The sequence below is a fragment of the Callospermophilus lateralis genome, chromosome 1, assembly GCF_048772815.1.
Source record: "Callospermophilus lateralis isolate mCalLat2 chromosome 1, mCalLat2.hap1, whole genome shotgun sequence".
NCBI lineage: Eukaryota > Metazoa > Chordata > Mammalia > Rodentia > Sciuridae > Callospermophilus > Callospermophilus lateralis.
The window spans coordinates 215,835,565-215,854,837 of record NC_135305.1 but is presented as its reverse complement, the minus strand read 5'-3'; the positions used below and the strand labels follow the sequence as shown (position 1 = coordinate 215,854,837).

The window sequence follows — 19,273 nt, the reverse complement described above, 5'->3', positions numbered from 1 at the left end:
GCCCCAGACCTTTATTAGCCCCAGAGAGTGGGGACTTCAGGGAAGAAATTGAAAAGGCAACAATTATCAGGCCTCCTCCCCGACTCCTTTTCCCTCTCCAATCTAACATCTCCAACAAGACAGCAGTATTGCACATTTATTAAGAGCTTATCATCTGACACAGTTTTTTGTTCATATCATCAGCACAACAGAGAGGTCAAGCCACTTGCTCAAGGCCACACCGCAAGGAGGTTGTTAAGCCGGAATTTGAAGCTGGAGCCTGGTTCAACCAAAGCTGCTGATGGCTTTGCTGACTTGACAGAGAGGAGCATTTCTGTTAGTAACGCTACCTACGGCCCAAAGGGTGCACATTATATGCAGGCACTGCCCTGAACACCTCCCAAGCAGGGACCCTCAAGAAAACACTTTGGTTTAGGGAAGGCCATTATCTTCACTTGACAGAGGGAAGCTGAGGCTCAGAGAAGATAAGTGACCTGCACAAAGTCATCCAACTGGAATTCCAGCTCTTCCAAGCCTAAGCCTGAGATTCTATGCTGCCTCTGCCCAAAGGAGCGAGGGTGGGGGTGCTCTGTATTCCTACCAGCCACTGCTAAGAGGGCCACCCCAGGGAGGCAGGCCCTTCCAGGCCCCCTCCCCAGCCTAAGAATCATCGAACCTTGAAAGAATCCCTCTCCTGGGGCCCTGAGATGTTTTCAGACTGTATAGAGAACCCGAAAGCCTGGGCCCAGCGCCCTGGAATCCGAAACTCAAGGTTTGTTTGGCTGAAAAATTCATGAGCCCAAAAGCTTCAGCGGGGTCAGAGAACAGAACAGCTCTGTGTTCTGGCTCTGCCCAGCCTGCCCTGCCTTAGATACAACCACCCCCGTCCCCCAGAGGCTGTATAGCCTTGTCCCAGTTCCTCCCCAATGTGGGCATCCTCCCTCAGGGACCTGCCTCCAGCTCCATTCTCATTCCCTTCTCCAACCACTGAAGGCATCTCTCTGAAACTCACAGTTGCTAGGGCCCTCACTCACTCCCCCACCCACCATGGCTCCCCATTACCCTGGAGCTGCCCTATCTGGCACAACCCCACCCTGCTGACCTCAGCCACATGGCACCACTTGAACTCCTTGCCCCAGACACAGTGACTTCCCTAGTTTTAGTTCCTCTCTCTCCCCCTTCTTACGCTCTTTCTTCAGGTCCTGACCCCTGACCCCTGCTTGCAAACTCCCCCCCCACCCCGTTTTGCTTTCTTTACCCACTGTCCCTCTGCACTCCGCTCTCAGAGATTTTTCTGACTGCCCACCCCTGTCTGGGGCGGATCCCTGCTCTGTGCTTTCCCAGTGCCTAGTGCTACCCTCACAGCCCTGTTGCACCTAATATTTTGAAGTCAATTTAAAACTTTTTATGGTGGCAAAATATAACAAAAATGTGTCATTCAAGCCATTTTTATTATTTATTTATTTGCTTGGTTTTGGTACCAGGGATTGAACTCAGGGTCACTCAGCCACTAGAGCCACCTCCCCAGCCCTATTTTGCATCTTATTTAGAGACAGGGTCTCACCAAATTGCTTGGCGCCTCACCTATTGCTGAAGCTGGCTTTGAACTCGCGATTCTCCTGTCTCAGCCTTCCAAGCTACTGGGATGACAGGCATGTGCCACTGCACCCAGCTTGAACCATTTAAAAAAAAAAGTTGTAGATAGACACAATATCTTTTTTTTTTTTTTTTAGTGTGGTTTTTTTTTTTTTTTTTTTTTTTTTTAGAATTTTAATATTTACTTTTAGTTTTTTGGCGGACACAACATCTTTGTTGGTATGTGGTGCTGAGGATCGAACCCGGGCCACACGCATGCCAGGCGAGCATGCTACCACTTGAGCCACTTCCCCAGTCCCTAGACACAATATCTTTATTTTTATTTGTTTATTTTTATGTGGTGCTGGGGATGGAACCCAGGGCCTCACACGTGCTAGGCAAGAGCTCTACCACTGAGCCACAACCCCAGCCCTCAAACCATTTCTTTTTTATATTTATTTTTTAGTTGTAGTTGGACACATGCCTTTATTTTACTTAATTATTTTTATGTGGTGCTGAGGATCGAACCCAGGGCCTCGCACACGCTAGTTGAGTGCTCTACCGCTGAGCCCCAGCCCCAGTCCCTCGAACCCTTTTTAAGTGGCATGGAACACACTCCTGATGCAAGCATCACCACCATCTGTTTCCAGAACTTTCTCATCTCCTCAAATTGAAACTGAACCCAGTAAACAGTAACTCTCCATCCTCCCCCTCCAGCCTCAGGCACCCACCATTGGCCTTCTGTCTCCATGCATGTGAGGACTCTAGGGACCTTTGTGACTGACTTATTTAAAGTTCTATTTTGCAATAGAGTTTTTACCTACCCCAGAAACAGATGAATACTTTATCTTAGAGAATGTTATAGAGAAAGCAATCCCCTTTGATTACCACCCCACCATCCTGGTCCCTCTGTTAACTGAGGACTGTCCAGATCTTTCTCTGGCTCCATGTGTGTGTGTGTGCGTGTGTGCGTGTGTGGTGAGGTTCCTGATTATTGTTCTTCTCTCCCTCTCTTTTCCCCATATCATGTTGGACTAAGTGACTACGTGGTGTAACTTGCTAGTTTTACTCAACAATACAAGCTAGGAGCCTAGCTAGGCTATGCAAAAGGGATATGACAGGGAATGGGGGTGGAGCGTGTCTGGGGGTCTTGGAATCCAACTGTGAGGGTTCAAATCCTTATACAATTGCATGTTCACAGTGTGACTGTGAGTCAATTGCTTAACCTCCCTGTGTCACTTTCCCTCACTGGAAAGTGGTCACGAAGATTTAATGTGAAGCACTTAATACCTTGCCTAATGCTGAGTAAGCTCTATATAAACATTCAGTCCTATTATAACCTGCCAAACCACTTCCTCCCCTCCCCCCATGCTAGGGATTGGACCCAGGGCCTCACACATGCTAAGCAAACGCTTTACCCCTGAGCTACACCCCAGCCCTCTCAGGAACTATTTAAATTTTTCCATTTTAAAAATGAAACATACACTGAGAAAGGGCAGAAGTCAAGTTTTCACACACTGAACCACCTGTGGAAACCACACTTCTGTTTTCCGTCACCGGAAGCTCCTCTGCCAGCGGCTACTGCCGCTGAAGGCAAACCATAATCTAGGCTCTGCTATCTTGTTTTGTTTTGTTTTTTTTGATCAGTTAAAAGTTTTGTTTTGTTTTATTTTAATATTTAATTTTTGATTTTATTTTTTAAATACATGAAGTGGAATGCATCACAATTCTTATTACACATATAGAGCACAATTTTTCATATTTCTGTTTGTATATAAAGTATGTTCAAACCAATTCATGTCTTCATACACGTACTTTGGATAATGATGTCCATCACATTCCACCATCATTGCTAACCCCCTGTACTTTGGATAATGATGTCCATCACATTCCACCATCATTACTAACCCCCTGCCCCCTCCCTTCCCCTCCCATCCCTCTGCACCATCTAGAGTTCCTCTATTCCTCCCATGCTCCCCCTCCCTATGCCATTATGGGTCGGTCACCTTATATCAGAGAAAACATTCAGCATTTGGTTTTTTGGGATTGGCTCACTTAGCATTATTTTCTCCAACGCCATCATTTACCTGCAAATGCCATGATCTTATTCTCTTTTATTGCTGAGTAATATTCCATGTGTGTATATATGCCACATTTTAAAATTTTTACTGAGGGGTATGCTCTGCTATCTTAAGTTGATTATGTGTTCTAGAATTTTATGGAACAAGTGTCTGATCTCTTTCACTGGGCATTATTGTCCTTATTTTGGTGCTGAAGTTTGAACCCATCGTGCTGTACCACAGAGCTACATACATCTTCAGCCTTTTTTATCTTATCTTGACACAGGGTCTTGCTAATTGCCTAGACAGGCCTTGAACTTGCCATCCTCTTTCCTCAGCGTCCCAAGCTGGTGGGATTCGAGGTGTGCACCATGGAGCCCAGCAAGCTTTTTCTTTTTTGGTGCTGTGGAATTGAACCCAGAAGAGCTTAACCACTGAGCCACCTCCCCAGCCCATTTTTTTAAAAATAGGGTCTTGCTGAGTTCCTTAGAGCCTCGATAAGTTGCTGAAGCTGGCTTTGAACTTGTGATCCTCCTGCCTCAGCCTCTCCACTGCTGGGATTGCAGGCGTGTGCCACCATGCCCAGCCCTAGCATGCTTTTGTTTTTAGATCCATCCTAGCTGAATGTATCAGTAGTTCATTCCTTTCATTTCATTTTTTTTTAAATTGATTCATTTTAATTGTCCATATGGTAGGAGGCATTGTTACATATTCATACATGCACAGGATATAACAATAGACTGGTTGATATCACTCTCCAGTACTTCCCCTTTCCCTAGTCTCCCTGCCCCTAGTTCATTCCTTTTATTGCTGAGAATTACATGACATGGAAGGAACACAATTTCTTTAGCATTTACTTGTTGATGGACATTTTGCTTGCTTCTAGGTTTTGGGCCACTATGTAGAAAGCTGCTAAGAATATTTATATAAAAGTCTTTGGGGGTCTTTCCTTTATTTTTATTTTTAAATCTAATTAATTAATTTGGGGTATAAAGGATTGAACCCAGGGGTGCTCTGCCCCCGACTTGCCTGTTTGACAGGGCATTGCTAAGTTGCTGAGGCTGGCCTGAAACTTGCTATCCTCCTCCTGTCTCACCCTCATGAGGCACTATGATTACAGGTGTGTGGCTCAGCGCCTACCTGGGGTGGGGGTGGGATATATATATATATATATATATATATATATATATATATGTATTTAATTTTTTTCTTGGATAAATACCTGGAAGTATAATGGCTAAGTCATTGGTAGATGTCCATTTAACTTTACAAGAAACTGCCAGTTATTTTCCCAAGAGACTGTGACATTTTTCATTCCTATCAGCGCCAGATCCTAGTCACCCCTTGGCACAGTCTTTTTAGTTTTGGCTCTTCTCATGGGTGTGTAGTAGTATCTCACCGAGGTTACTGAAGTTCTAATTTGTGTTTCCCTGGTAACTTCATTTTTTTTTTCCTCCACAGTTATTGTATTTCCTTTTGCGAATCGTGTTTTATAACCCCCCACCACCATTGATAGACATGTATATTTTCGTCAGCAGGGATCAAGGCTTCTGGGAACACACTCTTTGATACGTACGCTCCATGCACATCCGACTGTGTTGGCTTCTCTAGGGTCAATGCTAGAGAGAGGAGTCACGCAGCATGAACATGGTTTGGAATCATTCGGTCAGAGACCATTCTGCCCTGCAGCATTTGCTCACTCCGGTTTGATGTGACCAAACTCAAATTCTTGCCAATCTGATGAATGAAAAATGGCATCTTGGGCTGTAGTTGTGGCTCAGTGGTGGATCACTTGCCTCGCACATGTGAGGCTGTGGGTTCGATCCTCAGCACCAAATAAAAATAAATAAGCAGAATAAAGATATTGTGACCATCTATAACTAAATTTTTTTATTAATGTCATCTTTTGGTCTGTTCATAGGCACACGGTCAGCGCTCAGTATCTGACGAATCTATGAATGGATGAAGGGATGAATGAATGACAACCAACCTCTCCAGACCCTCGCAGTAAGAGGGGTCTCCAGAGCGCCCAGATTAGAAACAAAGATTGGAGCCCAACCCCTCCGGGCCCCGGCCCCGCCCCCGGCCCCGCCCCCTCCCGCGCCGGGCTCCCATTGGAGAGGACACGCGGGGGCTGGCCAGGCGGGCGGGGCGGGACCTCGACCCGGGGCGGGGCGCTGCAGCCCGCGGAGCCTCGCGCCCGCCGGGGCTGGGGTCTCGCTGGCTGGGACACCCTTCCCCGCCTGCTGCGGCCATGGAGGACGATCGGAAGGACGGAGCCTACGGTAGGGATCGCCTCTGCGGAGTCGGGGGGCTACCGATCTTGAGGGAGGGGACATCTGAGACCTTAAACAGCCGCGCTGCAGCCTGAGGTCCCTGCGCCTCCAGGCCTCTGCATCCTGCGCTGCGCGCAGCCCACGCTCCCGGGTTGACTCTGGTCGCCCCGCGTCCCCTCCCCAGAGCCCCAGCTCCCCCTCTGGCTGATGGGCCGGGGCTCACCGCGCATGCTCTGCCCGTGGAGGTCCCGTTATCTGGGAGGCTCAGATGGCAGGCGGGGGAGGGGAGGAGTGGTGATCGCGGCTGGGAAAAGGAACAGGGCCCCGACCTCTCCAAATCCCCCTCCTCCCCCAGAACCCCTTTGTTTACTTCTTCCTCCGGCCCACATCCCCCCTTCCCCAAGAAGTAACCATCCCGGGCTTTTGGCTAGATGGGGAAACTGAGGCAAGATTGGAGAGACCGAATACTGGGATGGGAGCCCACCCAGTCTGGCCAGGAGCCTGGGAAGGGCGGAAACAAGGGCGCCTCCTGTGAGGGGCCAGGAAGGAAGCAGGAAACAATTGAGAAACTTTCCTTGCCCTGTGCAAATAACCCGGGGTGCCCGCCTCCCGTTTTAGCAGGTCCGGGAGACAGAGACCCCCTTGTGAACCTCAGAGGGCGGCCTTAGCCTTTTCGCACTGGGGATGGGGCCAGGATGTGAGCCCCTCCTCACTCTCCGGCGCCCTAAGGCAAGGCCATCTCCTTGCAGGTGAGGCCATCCCTTGCTTTCCCACGGGCGGGTGTTGCCGGTCTCAGTTTCTTCTGTCTCTTCTCCATTTTGGGTTCCCAGGACCCAGTTCGATCCTAGACTCAAGAGGCACTGCCCTGGGGGAAAGGGACCCTTTCTCTGGCAGGTTGTGTGACAGGAACTTCCTGCAAACTGCAGAGAATCAAGGGCCTTGGGAAGGGGGCCGGAAACTGAAAAAAATAATCAAGAAAAACAAGTAGGCTAGCATTATGCCTTCCTTTCCCCTAGGACTGGGGCCTCTGGAGGCTGAAGGGGGAGATAGATGGGTGAGGCTGGGACCCTCCCTGCCCAACCCATCCAAGAGGGAGCTACCTAGTCACTAGCCATCTCCTAGTCACGTCCCTGACTGTTCGAAGCTGCCAGCCTAGACCTCCAGAAGGGTCCCCAGGCTCTTGGTTTTGGATCAAGTCCCAGACTTTGCAACTACTCTGTGCTGTGCATCCCTTGGGTGTGGCGGGCTGTCTCTGATGTAGGAATCTGAACGCTGGGGTACTGACCAGGTCCTGCCTGCCTGTGGTCAGTACCTGAGGGATCTTTGGTTTCCATGAGGTCTGGCTGGGATGGGGGTTGTGAGGGCAGAGTGGACAATGATGTGATTCACCCAGTTTTGAATCTGGCCAAAGGCTAACACTGAGCCATGGATGGAGCTGAGTAAACCTGCCCAGGTCCAGTCAGACTTGCCCAGGAGTCAAGACAGCCCACTTTTTTTTTCTTTTCTTTTTTTTTTTTTTTTTTTGGTGGTGGTGGTGGTGGTTGTTTTTTCCCTGCGGGGCTGGGGATTGAACCCAGGGCCTTGCACATGCTGGGCAAATGCTCTGCCCCTGAGCTACCTCCCAGCCCCAGTCGACAAGTATTTACCAAATGTCTTTCCGGCAGGAGACCTAGACTCTGGGAAGGTAGTAGTGGAGAAGTAGAAAAATTTCCTAGACCGCAGGGAGTGGACAAGAGAATAAATATGTAATTATAGGTTGTTTGAGGTTGTGAAGCAAAGAACAGGACACTGTGTGGAAGAATCATTGGGCTCTATTTTAGGCAACTAAGGACTGGATGAGGAGCTGGCCGTGGGAAGATCTCAGGGGACTGTGTTCTAGGCAGAAGGAACAGCAAATAAACCACATAGTTGCTTAATTAGTTCCCTCTATGAGACTGAGCAGAGCCTGAGATGGAAACATCTTCTGAATCCTGCACTCAGACCCTCATGTCCTCAGAGGGGCTCCCTGACTTGATTGCTTGCTGGGTTCTTGCTTAACTTGTAAATCCTTCCTTTTTATTGGAACCAAAAATCTGAGGTGGCTGGGCTTTCCCAGGAAGTCTGTCAGATAATGGAGAGCTTTTCCTTGGAAATAAAGTGCAAGACTGAAAGACTGATGGTTCTTTTTTTGTTTTGTTTTGTTTTGGGGTGCTGGGAAGGAACCCAGGGCCTTGTGCATGCACTATTTAGCACTCTACCAACTGAGCTACATCCCCAGCCCTAAGACTGAGGAGTTCTTATACTCTTCCCTACTACCCCCATGGCTTCCCACTGGTTACCTTGAATTTAGGGGTGACATCAAACAGACCCAGCCCAAATTGTGGTTCTGACATTTAACAGGCTGTGTGACTCTAGGTGAGCCAATGACCTCTCTGAAGCTCTGCATCCTTGTCTCTACGGCGGCTGGGCTGATCACACTCACTGGTGGGAAACAATTTGCACAGTGGTGAGCTCAATGTGCTCAGGAGGTCTTTGGGGTTGGTGACACTGCGGACACAGGTTTTGTACAAGCTACTAAAGAAACAGCCCCCCTGTCAAGACATAGACTCGGGCTGAACTGGGAAGGACCGAAAACTCCTTCCTTCGTAGAGGCTCTATCTCTAGAGGAAGGCGGCAGCCTCCAGGGGAAACAGGAAACCGCCGGGGTCCCAGCGGATGTCGTCAATGGGTACTGCCATTCTTAGCCCACCCATGACATCAGCAGCACAGAGAAGGATTCTAGAGCCCCAAAGAGTAAACTTCGGCCAGGAAGGAGAAAAACAGGGGGGAAAAGGAGTGCTGCTTCGTTAAAAAGCAGATTCCTGGGCCAGGGTGTAGCTCAGTGGTAGGGTGACTGTCTAGCATGCCCCAGGTCTGAAAAAGGAAAAGGAAAAGGTGTGTGTAGGAGAGGTATTTACTTGTTAATGGCAACTTTGGGGGATCATGATAACACACTTACCTGCTTCAGAGTACAAAACAAATGCCAGGTGCAATGGTGCAAGTATGTAATCCCAGCTACCCAGGAAGCTGAGGCAGGAGGATCGCAAGTTCAAGGTCAGCCTAGGCAACACAGTGAGATGCTGTGTCAAAATTTAAAAATAAATAAAAAGGACTGGGAACTGGACACAGTGGTGCATGCCTGTAATCCTAGCAGCTTGGGAGGTTGAGGTTGGAGGATTGAAAGTTCAAAGTCAGGGGCTGGGGATGTGGCTCAAGCGGTAGTGCGCTTGCCTGGCATGCGGGCGGCCCGGGTTCGATCCTCAGCACCACATACAAACAAAGATGTTGTGTCCGCCGATAACTAAAAAATAAATATTAAAAATTCTCTCTCTCTCTCTCTCTCTCCCTCCCTCCCTCTCTCACTCTCTCTTTAAAAAAATATATATATATTTAAAAAAAAAAAAAAAGAAAGAAAGAAAGTTCAAAGTCAGCTTCAGCAACTCAGTGAGGCCCTAAGCAATTCAGCGAGACCCTGTCTCTAAGTAAAATATATAAAAAAGGGCTGGGTTGTGGCTCAGGGGTTAAGCACCCCTGGGTTCAATTCCTGGTACAAAAACAAACAAACAACAACAACAAACCCTGTCTCAAAAAATAAGGGTTGGGGATATAGCTCAGTTGGTTGAGTGCTTGCCTCGCCTGCACAAGGCCCTGGGTTCAATCCCCAGCGTGGGGACAAGTGGATGGAGTACTGCATACATGGCATATGTTAAGGGCATCTGAGTGGCAAACCACTCCCCCAGCTGCTAACTGCTTACCCCATAGGCACAGCCTTGGGCGTGAGGCCCCGTGTTGCAGCTATTACAGTCCCTGGGCTTGCTCCACAGCCCGGTTCGCTCCTCGATTGGTCGCTGCAAGGACAGTTGGCCAGAAATTGCATTGGTGGCTGCCTGTAATCTGCTTGGCTACTGCCTGAGGATATATACATGGTAACTGCGCAATAAAATCAGACCTGTTTCCTGCTTGGTCTCCGGAGGTCTGGAATAGCGACTCTGCAGCCACACTCTCCTCTACCCTGTTCCGTGGACCTCCTCGCTGGACGAGAGAGAGCCCACGCCACCCCAGCACCAAAAATAAATAAATAAATAAATAGGTCTGGGGATGTGGCTCAGTGGTTAAGCACCCTGGTTCAATCCCCAGTACTAAAAAAAATAAAAAGAAAAGAAGAAAAAAAAAAAAAAAAAAAAAGAACTGAGAATTGAACTTGGTGGTGGAGCACCCCTGAGTTCAGTTCCCAATACTGAAAACAGTTACTCCTCTTTTTTTTTTTTTTTTGGTTTGTTTTTAATATTTATTAGTTGTTGATGGACTTTATTTTATATATATATATATATAGTGCTGAGAATTGAAGCCAGTGCCTCACTCGTGCTAGGCAAGCGCTCTGCCACAGAGCTACAACTCCAGCCCCAATTTTAAACTCTTGTACAACAAAATTAGAATCTTCTCTCTTTTGGAACAGGGAGACTAAAAACTAAAAATAAATAAACCCTGCAACACATGGAAGATTTCTAGCTTTCCATGTGAAAGAACCTTCTACAAGCCCCTGGCCATCTGTCCTCACCCCAGACATAACTGTCTTCTTCTAGAGCTTAGTCTATTTGTTTTAGCGCTTGCGTGTGACATCTGTATCTTTTTAAGCTCCTTGGGCTGGTTTAATGGAAAAAATGGTAGGGTTCCATAGTGGAATACTATGTAGTCTTTTAAAAAGATGAAACAGTTCCAGCTCTTGATAGTGGGAAACACTATCCAATTATGTTCTGTGAAATAGTCCAATTATGTTTTTCTGTGAAATAGCAAAGAGGGAAACAGTGCCTGACAAGATTAGGTTAGGGCTTGGGGTGTGGTTCCTTGGCTCAGCACCAGCTGAGCATGTGCAAGGCCCTGGGTTCCATCCCCAGCAAGAGAGAGATGAAGTTAGTTACAAATCTGCTTGTGTCTACGCCCTCTAGGCAGTGCCTGGGAAAAGAGAAGGGGGAATTGATGAGAGGAACTTGCCCCAGGGAGAACAAGTGAGGGTTCTAAGAATAATGGTGAAAGGCATAGTGATTTCTTTTTTTTTTTTTTTTAGTCTAAACTGAATTTTTTTCTTTTTTTGGTACTGGGGGTTGAACCTAGGGGCACTTTGCCAATGAGTCACAGCCCCAACCCTTTAAATCTTTTATTTTGACACAGGGTCTCACTAAATTGCTTAGGGCCTCCCTAAGTTGCTGAGACTGACCTTGAATTTACAGTCCTCCTGCCTCAGCCTCCCGAGTCACTGGGTTTACAGACGTTTACCACTGCACCCAATTCTGAACTGAAAATTTGGTTTTGATTTTTGTTGTTGTTGTTGTTGTTACTGGGGATTGAACCGAGGGGCAATTAACCACTGAGCCACATTCCCAGTCCTGAAATTTTGATCTCGATAAGTGTACAGATTGCTTAATGTAAATAAATTTGCCTATAGCTTCCTTCTATGAACATTCACTGGACCAGTGCCGTGTACCAAATTCTGTCCTAGACCCTGAAGACACAGCAGTGGACAGAACAAAAATGCTGCCCTTGTGGAACATTCTAGAAAGGGAGACAGATGAGAACTAAGATGAATGATTGGGAAATACTTAGTATGTCCGATAAGGGTTCTGGAGAAAAATTAATTGTGGAAGAGGGGTGGGAGTGATTGTTAGGGTCTGGAGATGGGTTTGAGATTTAAAAGTTTGGGGATCACAGAGGGTCAGTCTGACAGGTGACCAGAGGAGGGAGCCAGGGAGCTGTGAGGAATATTTCAGGACAAGTATGTGTGCAAAGGCCCTGGGGTAGAGGCATATCTGGTGTGATGCAGCAATGAGGAGGCCCATGTGGCTGGAGGAGGTAAAGACAGAGGGGAAAGGTCAGAGAGTCCAGGGCCTTGTTAGACTTTTGTTAGGAAAAAGGTGAGGCCCAGTGAGAAATCTTGGGCAAACCAGGGATGTGGCCTGACTCAGGTCTTCACAGGCTCCCTCTGGCCTCTATGGGATCCAATGGCAGAAGTTAGGAGTCCAAGACAAGAGGCCATAGCAATAGTCATGGATGTGAACCATCTGATCCCAACGTGTAAATAAGAGAACACATCTAGAAGGGCCCAGTGGTGCATACCTGTAATCCCAGCTACTGGGGAGGCTGAGGTAGGAGAATGGCAAGTTCATAGCCAGCCTAGGCAACTTAACAAAATAGTTTCAAAATAAAATTTATAAAAGGGCTGGAGGTATAGCTCAGTGGTGGAGTGCTTGCTTAGCATGCTCACGGTCCTGGATTCAATTCCCTGTACAATTCTGACTCTGTCAGGTTCTAGAGCCTAGCACCAGTTCTGCATGAATCTCAGCTCCATCCCTCCTCATTTTGCACCACCTGCTATCTTGCATAGCCCTGAACCTCAGTTTCTTTATTCATAAAAATGGAGTACACAAACCAGGCATGGTGGTGCACGCCTGTAATCCCAGTGGCTTGGCAGGCTGAGGCAGGAGAATGGCAAAGTCAGCCTCAGCAACTTAGCGAGACCCTGTCTAAAATGAAATATAAAAAATGTTGGGGATGTAGCTCAGTGGTTAAGTGCCCTTGGGTTTAATCCTCGGTACCAAAAAAAAAAAAAAAAAGGTATACAACAGTATGGACTCCTGAGGCTTCTGTGAGGGATGGGGCTCAGAGAACTGATGTGCATTCAGCCCTTGGCCATGAGCTAGGAGAGCATGGTAAATGCCACTTACTGGGGATTATTCATATAACATAGTTTAAGAGCATAGAGTCAGAAACAGTGTTCAAATCTCAGCCCCCAGTGCCCATGTGACCCCGAGCAAGAGTTCTGACGCTTTTCTTTCTTTCTTCTTTCTTTCTTTCTTACTGGAGTGCATTACCACTGAGCTACATCTTCAGCTTTTTTTTTTTTTTTTTTTTTTTTTTTTTAGATAGGATCTTGCTAAATTGCTTAGGGCCTCGATAAATTGCTGAGGCTGGCCTTGAACTTGGGATCCTCCTGCCTCAGCCTCCTGAGCCACTGGGATTACAGGTGTGCACCTACACATCTTGCTTAAGCATTTCTGTGCCTCAGATTCTTCACTGGGCCATCTGCCCTCAAAACATCATTGTGAGGATGAAATAGTCTTTTTTTAATATTTATTTTTTAGTTGTAGTTGGACACAATATCTTTTTTTTTTTTTTTAAGAGAGAGAGAGAGAGAATTTTAATATTTCTTTTTTAATTTTCAGCAGACACAACATCTTTGTTTGTATGTGGTGCTGAGGATCGAACCCGGGCCGCAGGCATGCCAGGCGAGCGTGCTTGAGCCACATCCCCAACCCTGGACACAATATCTTTATTTTACCTTATTTTAATTATTTTTTTAGTTGTAGATGGACACAATATCTTTACTTTACTTATTATTTTATGTGGTGCTGCGGATCGAACCCAGTGCCTCACGCATGCGAGGCAAGTGCTCAACCATTGAGCTGCAACCCCAGCCCTATCTTTATTTTATTTATTTATTTTTATGTGGTGCTAGGATGAAACCCAGGGCCTCACACGTGCTAGGCGAGCTCTCTACCACTGAACCACAATCCCAGCCCCAAGGAAGATGAAACATTCTTGGAAGAAAATGTCTTGTTTAGTGCCTGTCGCATACATTAGGCATTCTGTTTTTTTTTTTTTTTTCTGTATTTCTAAGCTTCTCTACCCAGTTGTTTTTCTCAAATCCTTTGTCAAAGGGACTTGTCTGAGCAGCTGGGATGCTCATTACTTAGGGACAAACTTCTGGGAGGGCGGGGGCTGCTGGCCTGGCTGTGTGGGTGAGGCCTTGGGCCACTGCAGCCCTTGGGGACTTGGCCGGTGTCCGGAAGCTGTGGGGGCTGGGTGGCATCTGATGTTCTGGCACAGGCATTGTGTTGGGGCAGCCTGTGTCCGTTGGCCTGATCTAACAGCCCAACTTCCCATTCCTTCTCCCCCACTGACTCTGTCAGGGTCTTGATCCATTTTCTGTTGCAAGTTACCATACCATAGACAGGGAGGGTTATAAAGAAAAGTCTACTTGGCTTGCAGTTCTGGTCCAAGGTTGAGGGGCTGCATCTGCCTGTCTTCCTGGCGGAGTCGCCAAGTGACACGGGGAGGGAATCACATGGTGAGAGATAGGGAGCGTACAAATTTAGAATCTCTGTTTCTTCTTGTGCTGGGGATGGAACCCAGGGCCTCTCATGCACTTAAATCTCTGAGCCACTGAGCCACTGGGAATGAACCCAGGATGCTCTACCCCTGAGCCACATCCCAGCCCTTATTTATTTATTTATTTATTTATTTGGGTGGGGCCACCAGAGATTGAACTCAGAGGCACTCAACCACTGAACCACATCTCCAACCCTATTTTGTATTTTATTTAGAGAGAGGGTTTCACTGAGTTGCTTAGCACCTCGATAAATTGCTGGGGCTGGCTATGAATTCATGATCCTCCTGCCTCAGCCTCCCCAGCTTCTGGGATTACAGAAGTGTGGGCACCACCACGCCCTGCAATCCCAGCTCTTTGTATTTTTTTATTTTGAGACAGGGTCTTGGCCAATTTGCTGAGGCTGGCCTTGAATTGGTGATCCTCCTGCTGCAGCCTCCCAGGTTGCTGAGATGACAGTCAGTGCCACCATGCCTGGCTCTCCCTCTTCTTATAAAACCACCAGTGCTCAGTTGGGGGGACTCAACCCAAAGGATCCTGAAATTAGGATTACTGAGGATTATTCACATAACAGATTACTCACATAACACATCCAGTAATCCTAACCACTTTCCAAAGGCCCCACCCCTAAACATCATGGTCCCCTTCGGTTTCTACCCTTTTTTTTTTGTTGTTTTAGATGGACACAATACCTTTACTTTATTTATTCATTTTTATGTGTTGCTGAGGATCAAACCCATGACTCACACATGCAAGCAAGCACTCTACTACTGAGTGATAGCCCCAGCCCCAGTTTCTACCCTTTTTTTTTTTTTTTGGGGGGGGGAGGGGTACCAGGGATTGAACTCAGGGGCACTTGACCACTAAGTCACATCCCAAGCCCATTTTTTAAAAAAATATTTATTATTTTTGTTGTAGTCGGACACAATATCTTTTATTTTTACGTGGTGCTGAGCATCGAACCCAGGGCTTCACACATGCTAGGCGAGCGCTCTACCGCTGAGCCACAATCCCAGCCCCCAAGCCCATTTTTGTATTTTACTTAGAGACGGAGTCTCACCGATTTGCTTAGCACCTCACTTGCTGAGGCTCCTGTCTCAGCCTCGCAATCCTCCTGCCTCAGCCTCCTGAGCCATTGGCATTACAGGCATGTGCCACCTCGCCTGGCAGTTTCTACCCTCATAATACCTAACAAGGGGATCTAAACTCCATGAGTTTCGGAGAGGACAAACTACATTTGAACCATAGCAGTCAGGATCTGCCAAAGAAAAGTTCTGATTCGGCTCCAGAGGGGCTCTGCTCCGATTCGGGTCTCTGTCCTCCACCAGCTGTGTGGCTTAAGTGACTGTTTTTGGTTCCCCTTATCAAGTGAGAACAATTTATATATAGTTAGCTTATTTATTTATTTATTTTCTTCTGGTGGTGCTGGAGATTGAACCAAATGCTGGGCAAGTGCTCCACCACTGAGCCACACCCAGCCCTTAGCACTTTTTTTTTTTTTTTTTTAACACTTTTTTAGTTGTTGATGGACCTTTATTTTCTTCATTTTTTTATATGTGGTGCCGAGAATTGAACCCAGTGCCTCACACATGTGCGGCAAGCGCTGTGCCACTGAGCCACAGCCTCAGCCCCCTTAACACCTCTTGAAGTGATGAACCTAGGTGATCTTGGAGCATCAAGTTCTTGCAACACCTTCAAAAGAAATGTCAGTATTAGCTTCATTCTCCAGTCAGGAAAATGGCAGCTGAGAGATGGAAAAGTGTGTCCAACATCCTCCAAGAAAGATGGGAGCCCCGCTGGGTCTGACACCCCTCACCCCCACTTCTAAGCTGTGGACCCTTTGGAACAATTACATTCCTTCTCAGTGTGTCCAATCCCCCATACCCATTGCGGGGAATAAATGAGTGAGGTACCACTTGTACTTAATGCTGACATTGTAGTGGAAAAGCAGCCACAGAGAATATGAAACGTATGAGTCCCACATGTGTGAAGAAAACTTCTTAAATCGGACACCGAAACACACACCTGTAATTTCAGCAGCTCTGGAGGCTGAGGCAGGAGGGTTGCAAGTTCAAAGCCAGCCTCAGCAACAGTGAGGTGCTAAGCAACTCAGTGAGACCCTGTCTCTAAATAAAATACAAAATAGGGCCGGGGATGTGGCTTACTGGTTGAGTGGCCCTGAGTTCAGTCCCTGATACCAAAAAATCACTTATGGAAAACTTTATGGACACTAACATGTATATATTTTTATTTATTATTCATTCTACTTAGTTGCTAACATGTATATTTGTCGCTAGGGGGCAAAATTGTGACGTATGCAGCCAAGGGGGAAAAATAAAGAATGTCCATGTGCTTCTGCTCTTTTTCATGTTTTACTCACTCAAATACTCAATATAATTTTTCTCTATAGATTCTTAATCAAGAAAGCAACAATCCCTAATGCTAGGCACTGCAATAGACATAACCAATGCACAGTAAACAATTCTAGATTAATTAATTCACAGCAAACAATTCTAGATTAATTCTAAGCACTGCAAACACGCTTAACCAGGACAGGCTCATGACAGACATTCCCTCTGTGTGCTAAATTCGAAAGTCTCAAGCCTTAAGCTTTACATCTAGCAGATGCACACTCACTCACTCAGACAGCAGCGATCAGGTCCAAGGCAGGCTTTTCCTGTCGTGGAGTGGACAACCAGTTGAGGAGGGGACCATATGGAGAAGTTGCGGCTCTCACCAAGGTCCAGATGAGGCAGTAGAGTTTGAGGGTGGTGAGGATCATGCAGAGGGTCAGGAAACAATGACAAGTGATGGGATGTCAGTCCTGGTCCTCTTCAGGCTCTCCAGCTCAGTGCTGGCTGAATCCCTGTTCATCAGCTCCATTATTTATACCACATTTTGGGGCTTTTGACCCCCCTTTCAATCCTTATCAGTTACCACCGGATTTCTCCATGACATCATTTACCCTGGGGTCAGAAACATCTGGTCTGGTGGTCTCCATCCTGATCTTTCTCTCTTATCAGATGAGGACAGCCTGCCAGAGACTTCACTCTGTTTATCAGGGTGAGGGGAAGTGAATTATCTGAGGGCCGCATTGGAGGGCTCTGTTAGATGTGCCTGGTGAGACTGCAGGTTTCAACTGGAGTTTTTAAAATGGAGTTGCTTAGGTTCAGGCCTAAGGCCTCCCTCATGATATTTCACATCATTTTCTCATTAAAAAAAAAAAAAAAAAAAAAACACCTTTTAATTAAATTTATTTATTTATTTATTTATTTATTTTTTTTTTTTTAAAGAGAGAGTGGGAGAGAGAGAGAGTGGGAGAGAGAGAGAGAGAATTTTTTAATATTTATTTTTTAGTTCTCGGCGGACACAACATCTTTGTTTTGTATGTGGTGCTGAGGATCGAACCCGGGCCGCATGCACGCCAGGTGAGCACACTACCGCTTGAGCCACATCCCCAGCCCCCTTTTAATTAAATTTAATTAATTAAAATTTTTTTGTTGTTCTTTATTCTTTGGATTTTTTTTAACCATTTAAAAATATGTGGGGCTGGGGTTGTGGCTCAGTGGTAGAGTGCTCCCCTAGTATGCCTAAGGCACTGGGTTCAATCCTCAGCACCACATAAATATATATATATATATATATATATATATATATATATATTTTTTTTTTTTTTTTTTTTTTTTTTTTTAAAGAGAGAGTGAGAGAGGAGGAGAGAGAGAGAGAGAGCAAAGAATATTTATTTTTTAGTTATCGGCGGACACAACATCTTTCTTTGTATGTGGTGCTGAAAATCGAACCCGGGCCTCACGCATGCCAGGCGAGCGCCCTACCACTTGAGCCACATCCCCAGCCCCAGCACCACATAAATATAAAATAAAGATATTGTGTCAACCTAAAAAACTAAAAAATAAATATTGAAAAAAAAAATATGTGGTACTTGCATTTGAGCACTGAGACAGGAGGATGGTAAGTTCAAGGCCAGTAGCAGCAACTTAGTGAGGCCCTAAGCAACTTAGCAAGATTCTGTCTCAAAATAAAAAGGGCTGGGGATGTGGCTCAGTGGTTAAGTGCCCTTAGGTTCAATTTCTGGTACCAAAAATAAACAAACAAACACAAATAAATAATGACTGGGGCTGGGGTGTAGCTCAGTTGCTGGAGTGATGGCCTAGCACACACAGGCTCTAGATTCAATCCCCAACACAGAGGATAAAAAAAAATAGAAGTAGCAGCAGCAGCAACTATGGCAGGCAGAGTACTCGCTCCCAAATATGTCCCCACAGTAATTTCCTCAACCTGGATATATATTAGTTTACCTGGCAAAAATGAAGCTTTGAAGATGAATTTAAACTAAGGATCTTATAATAGTCGATTATTCTGCATAATCCAGGTGGACCCTTGGGCACCTGGACAAGAGTCCTTTTAAGTGAAAGAGGGAGGTGGGGAATCAGAGAAGGACATGTGACAATTGTAGCTGACATGGACTTGAGGGGATTATGAACTTTAAAGATGGTCAAAAGCCTGCTGTGCTGGTGCAAGCCTATAATGCCAGCTAATCCCAGCTACTCAAGAGGCAGAAGGGATTGAAAATTCAAGGCCAATTTGGGCAGTTTAGCAAGACCTTGTTTCAAAATTTAAAATTTTTAGAAAAGGGCTGGGTATATAACTCAGTTGGTAGATCAGTTGCCGAGCATGTGTGAGACCCCAGATTCCATCCCCAGTACCACACATAGAAAAAAATAAAGGTGATAAGAAATGAAACTTCTAGAACCTGAAATCAGTTCGTCCCTAGAATCTCAGAAGACTCTACAGTTTCTCAGAGAATTTCAGAGAATCTAGAATTCCCAGAAGATGCTTAATCACAGCCTAGGGAGGTGTATGTTGGACTTCTGATTTCCTGAACTGTAGGATAATTGCCTGGGGTGCACCTTGTGGCAAGGAGGGTGCTGAGGATGTGGGAGGTCCTGGGTTTGAGCTCCAGCTGCTGCAAAAATTAAAAATAAGCCAGGCATAATGTCACACACCTGTAATCCCAGCAATTTGGGAGGCTGAGGCAGGAGGATCTTGAATTCAAAGCCAGCCTCAGCAATTTAGCAAGGTACTAAGCATCTCAGTGAGACCCTGTCTCTAAAAAAATACAAAATAGAGCTGGATATGGCTTAGTGGTTAAGTGCCCCTGAGTTCAATCCCCAATACCAATTAAA

At 46.3% G+C, this 19,273-nt stretch overlaps 1 protein-coding gene across 1 annotated transcript in view; it reads left to right on the top strand.

Annotated features, from left to right (window-relative positions):
* The first annotated feature begins 5,772 nt into the window (after positions 1-5,772).
* Slc44a2 (solute carrier family 44 member 2 (CTL2 blood group)) overlaps positions 5,773-19,273 on the top strand; it is a 31,417-nt gene continuing 17,916 nt past the window's right edge. Inside the window, exon 1 of the mRNA XM_076848846.2 lies at positions 5,773-5,899. Coding sequence (XP_076704961.1) covers positions 5,869-5,899 — 31 coding nt within the window. The 5' untranslated portion in view covers positions 5,773-5,868. The remainder of the gene's footprint in view (positions 5,900-19,273) is intronic.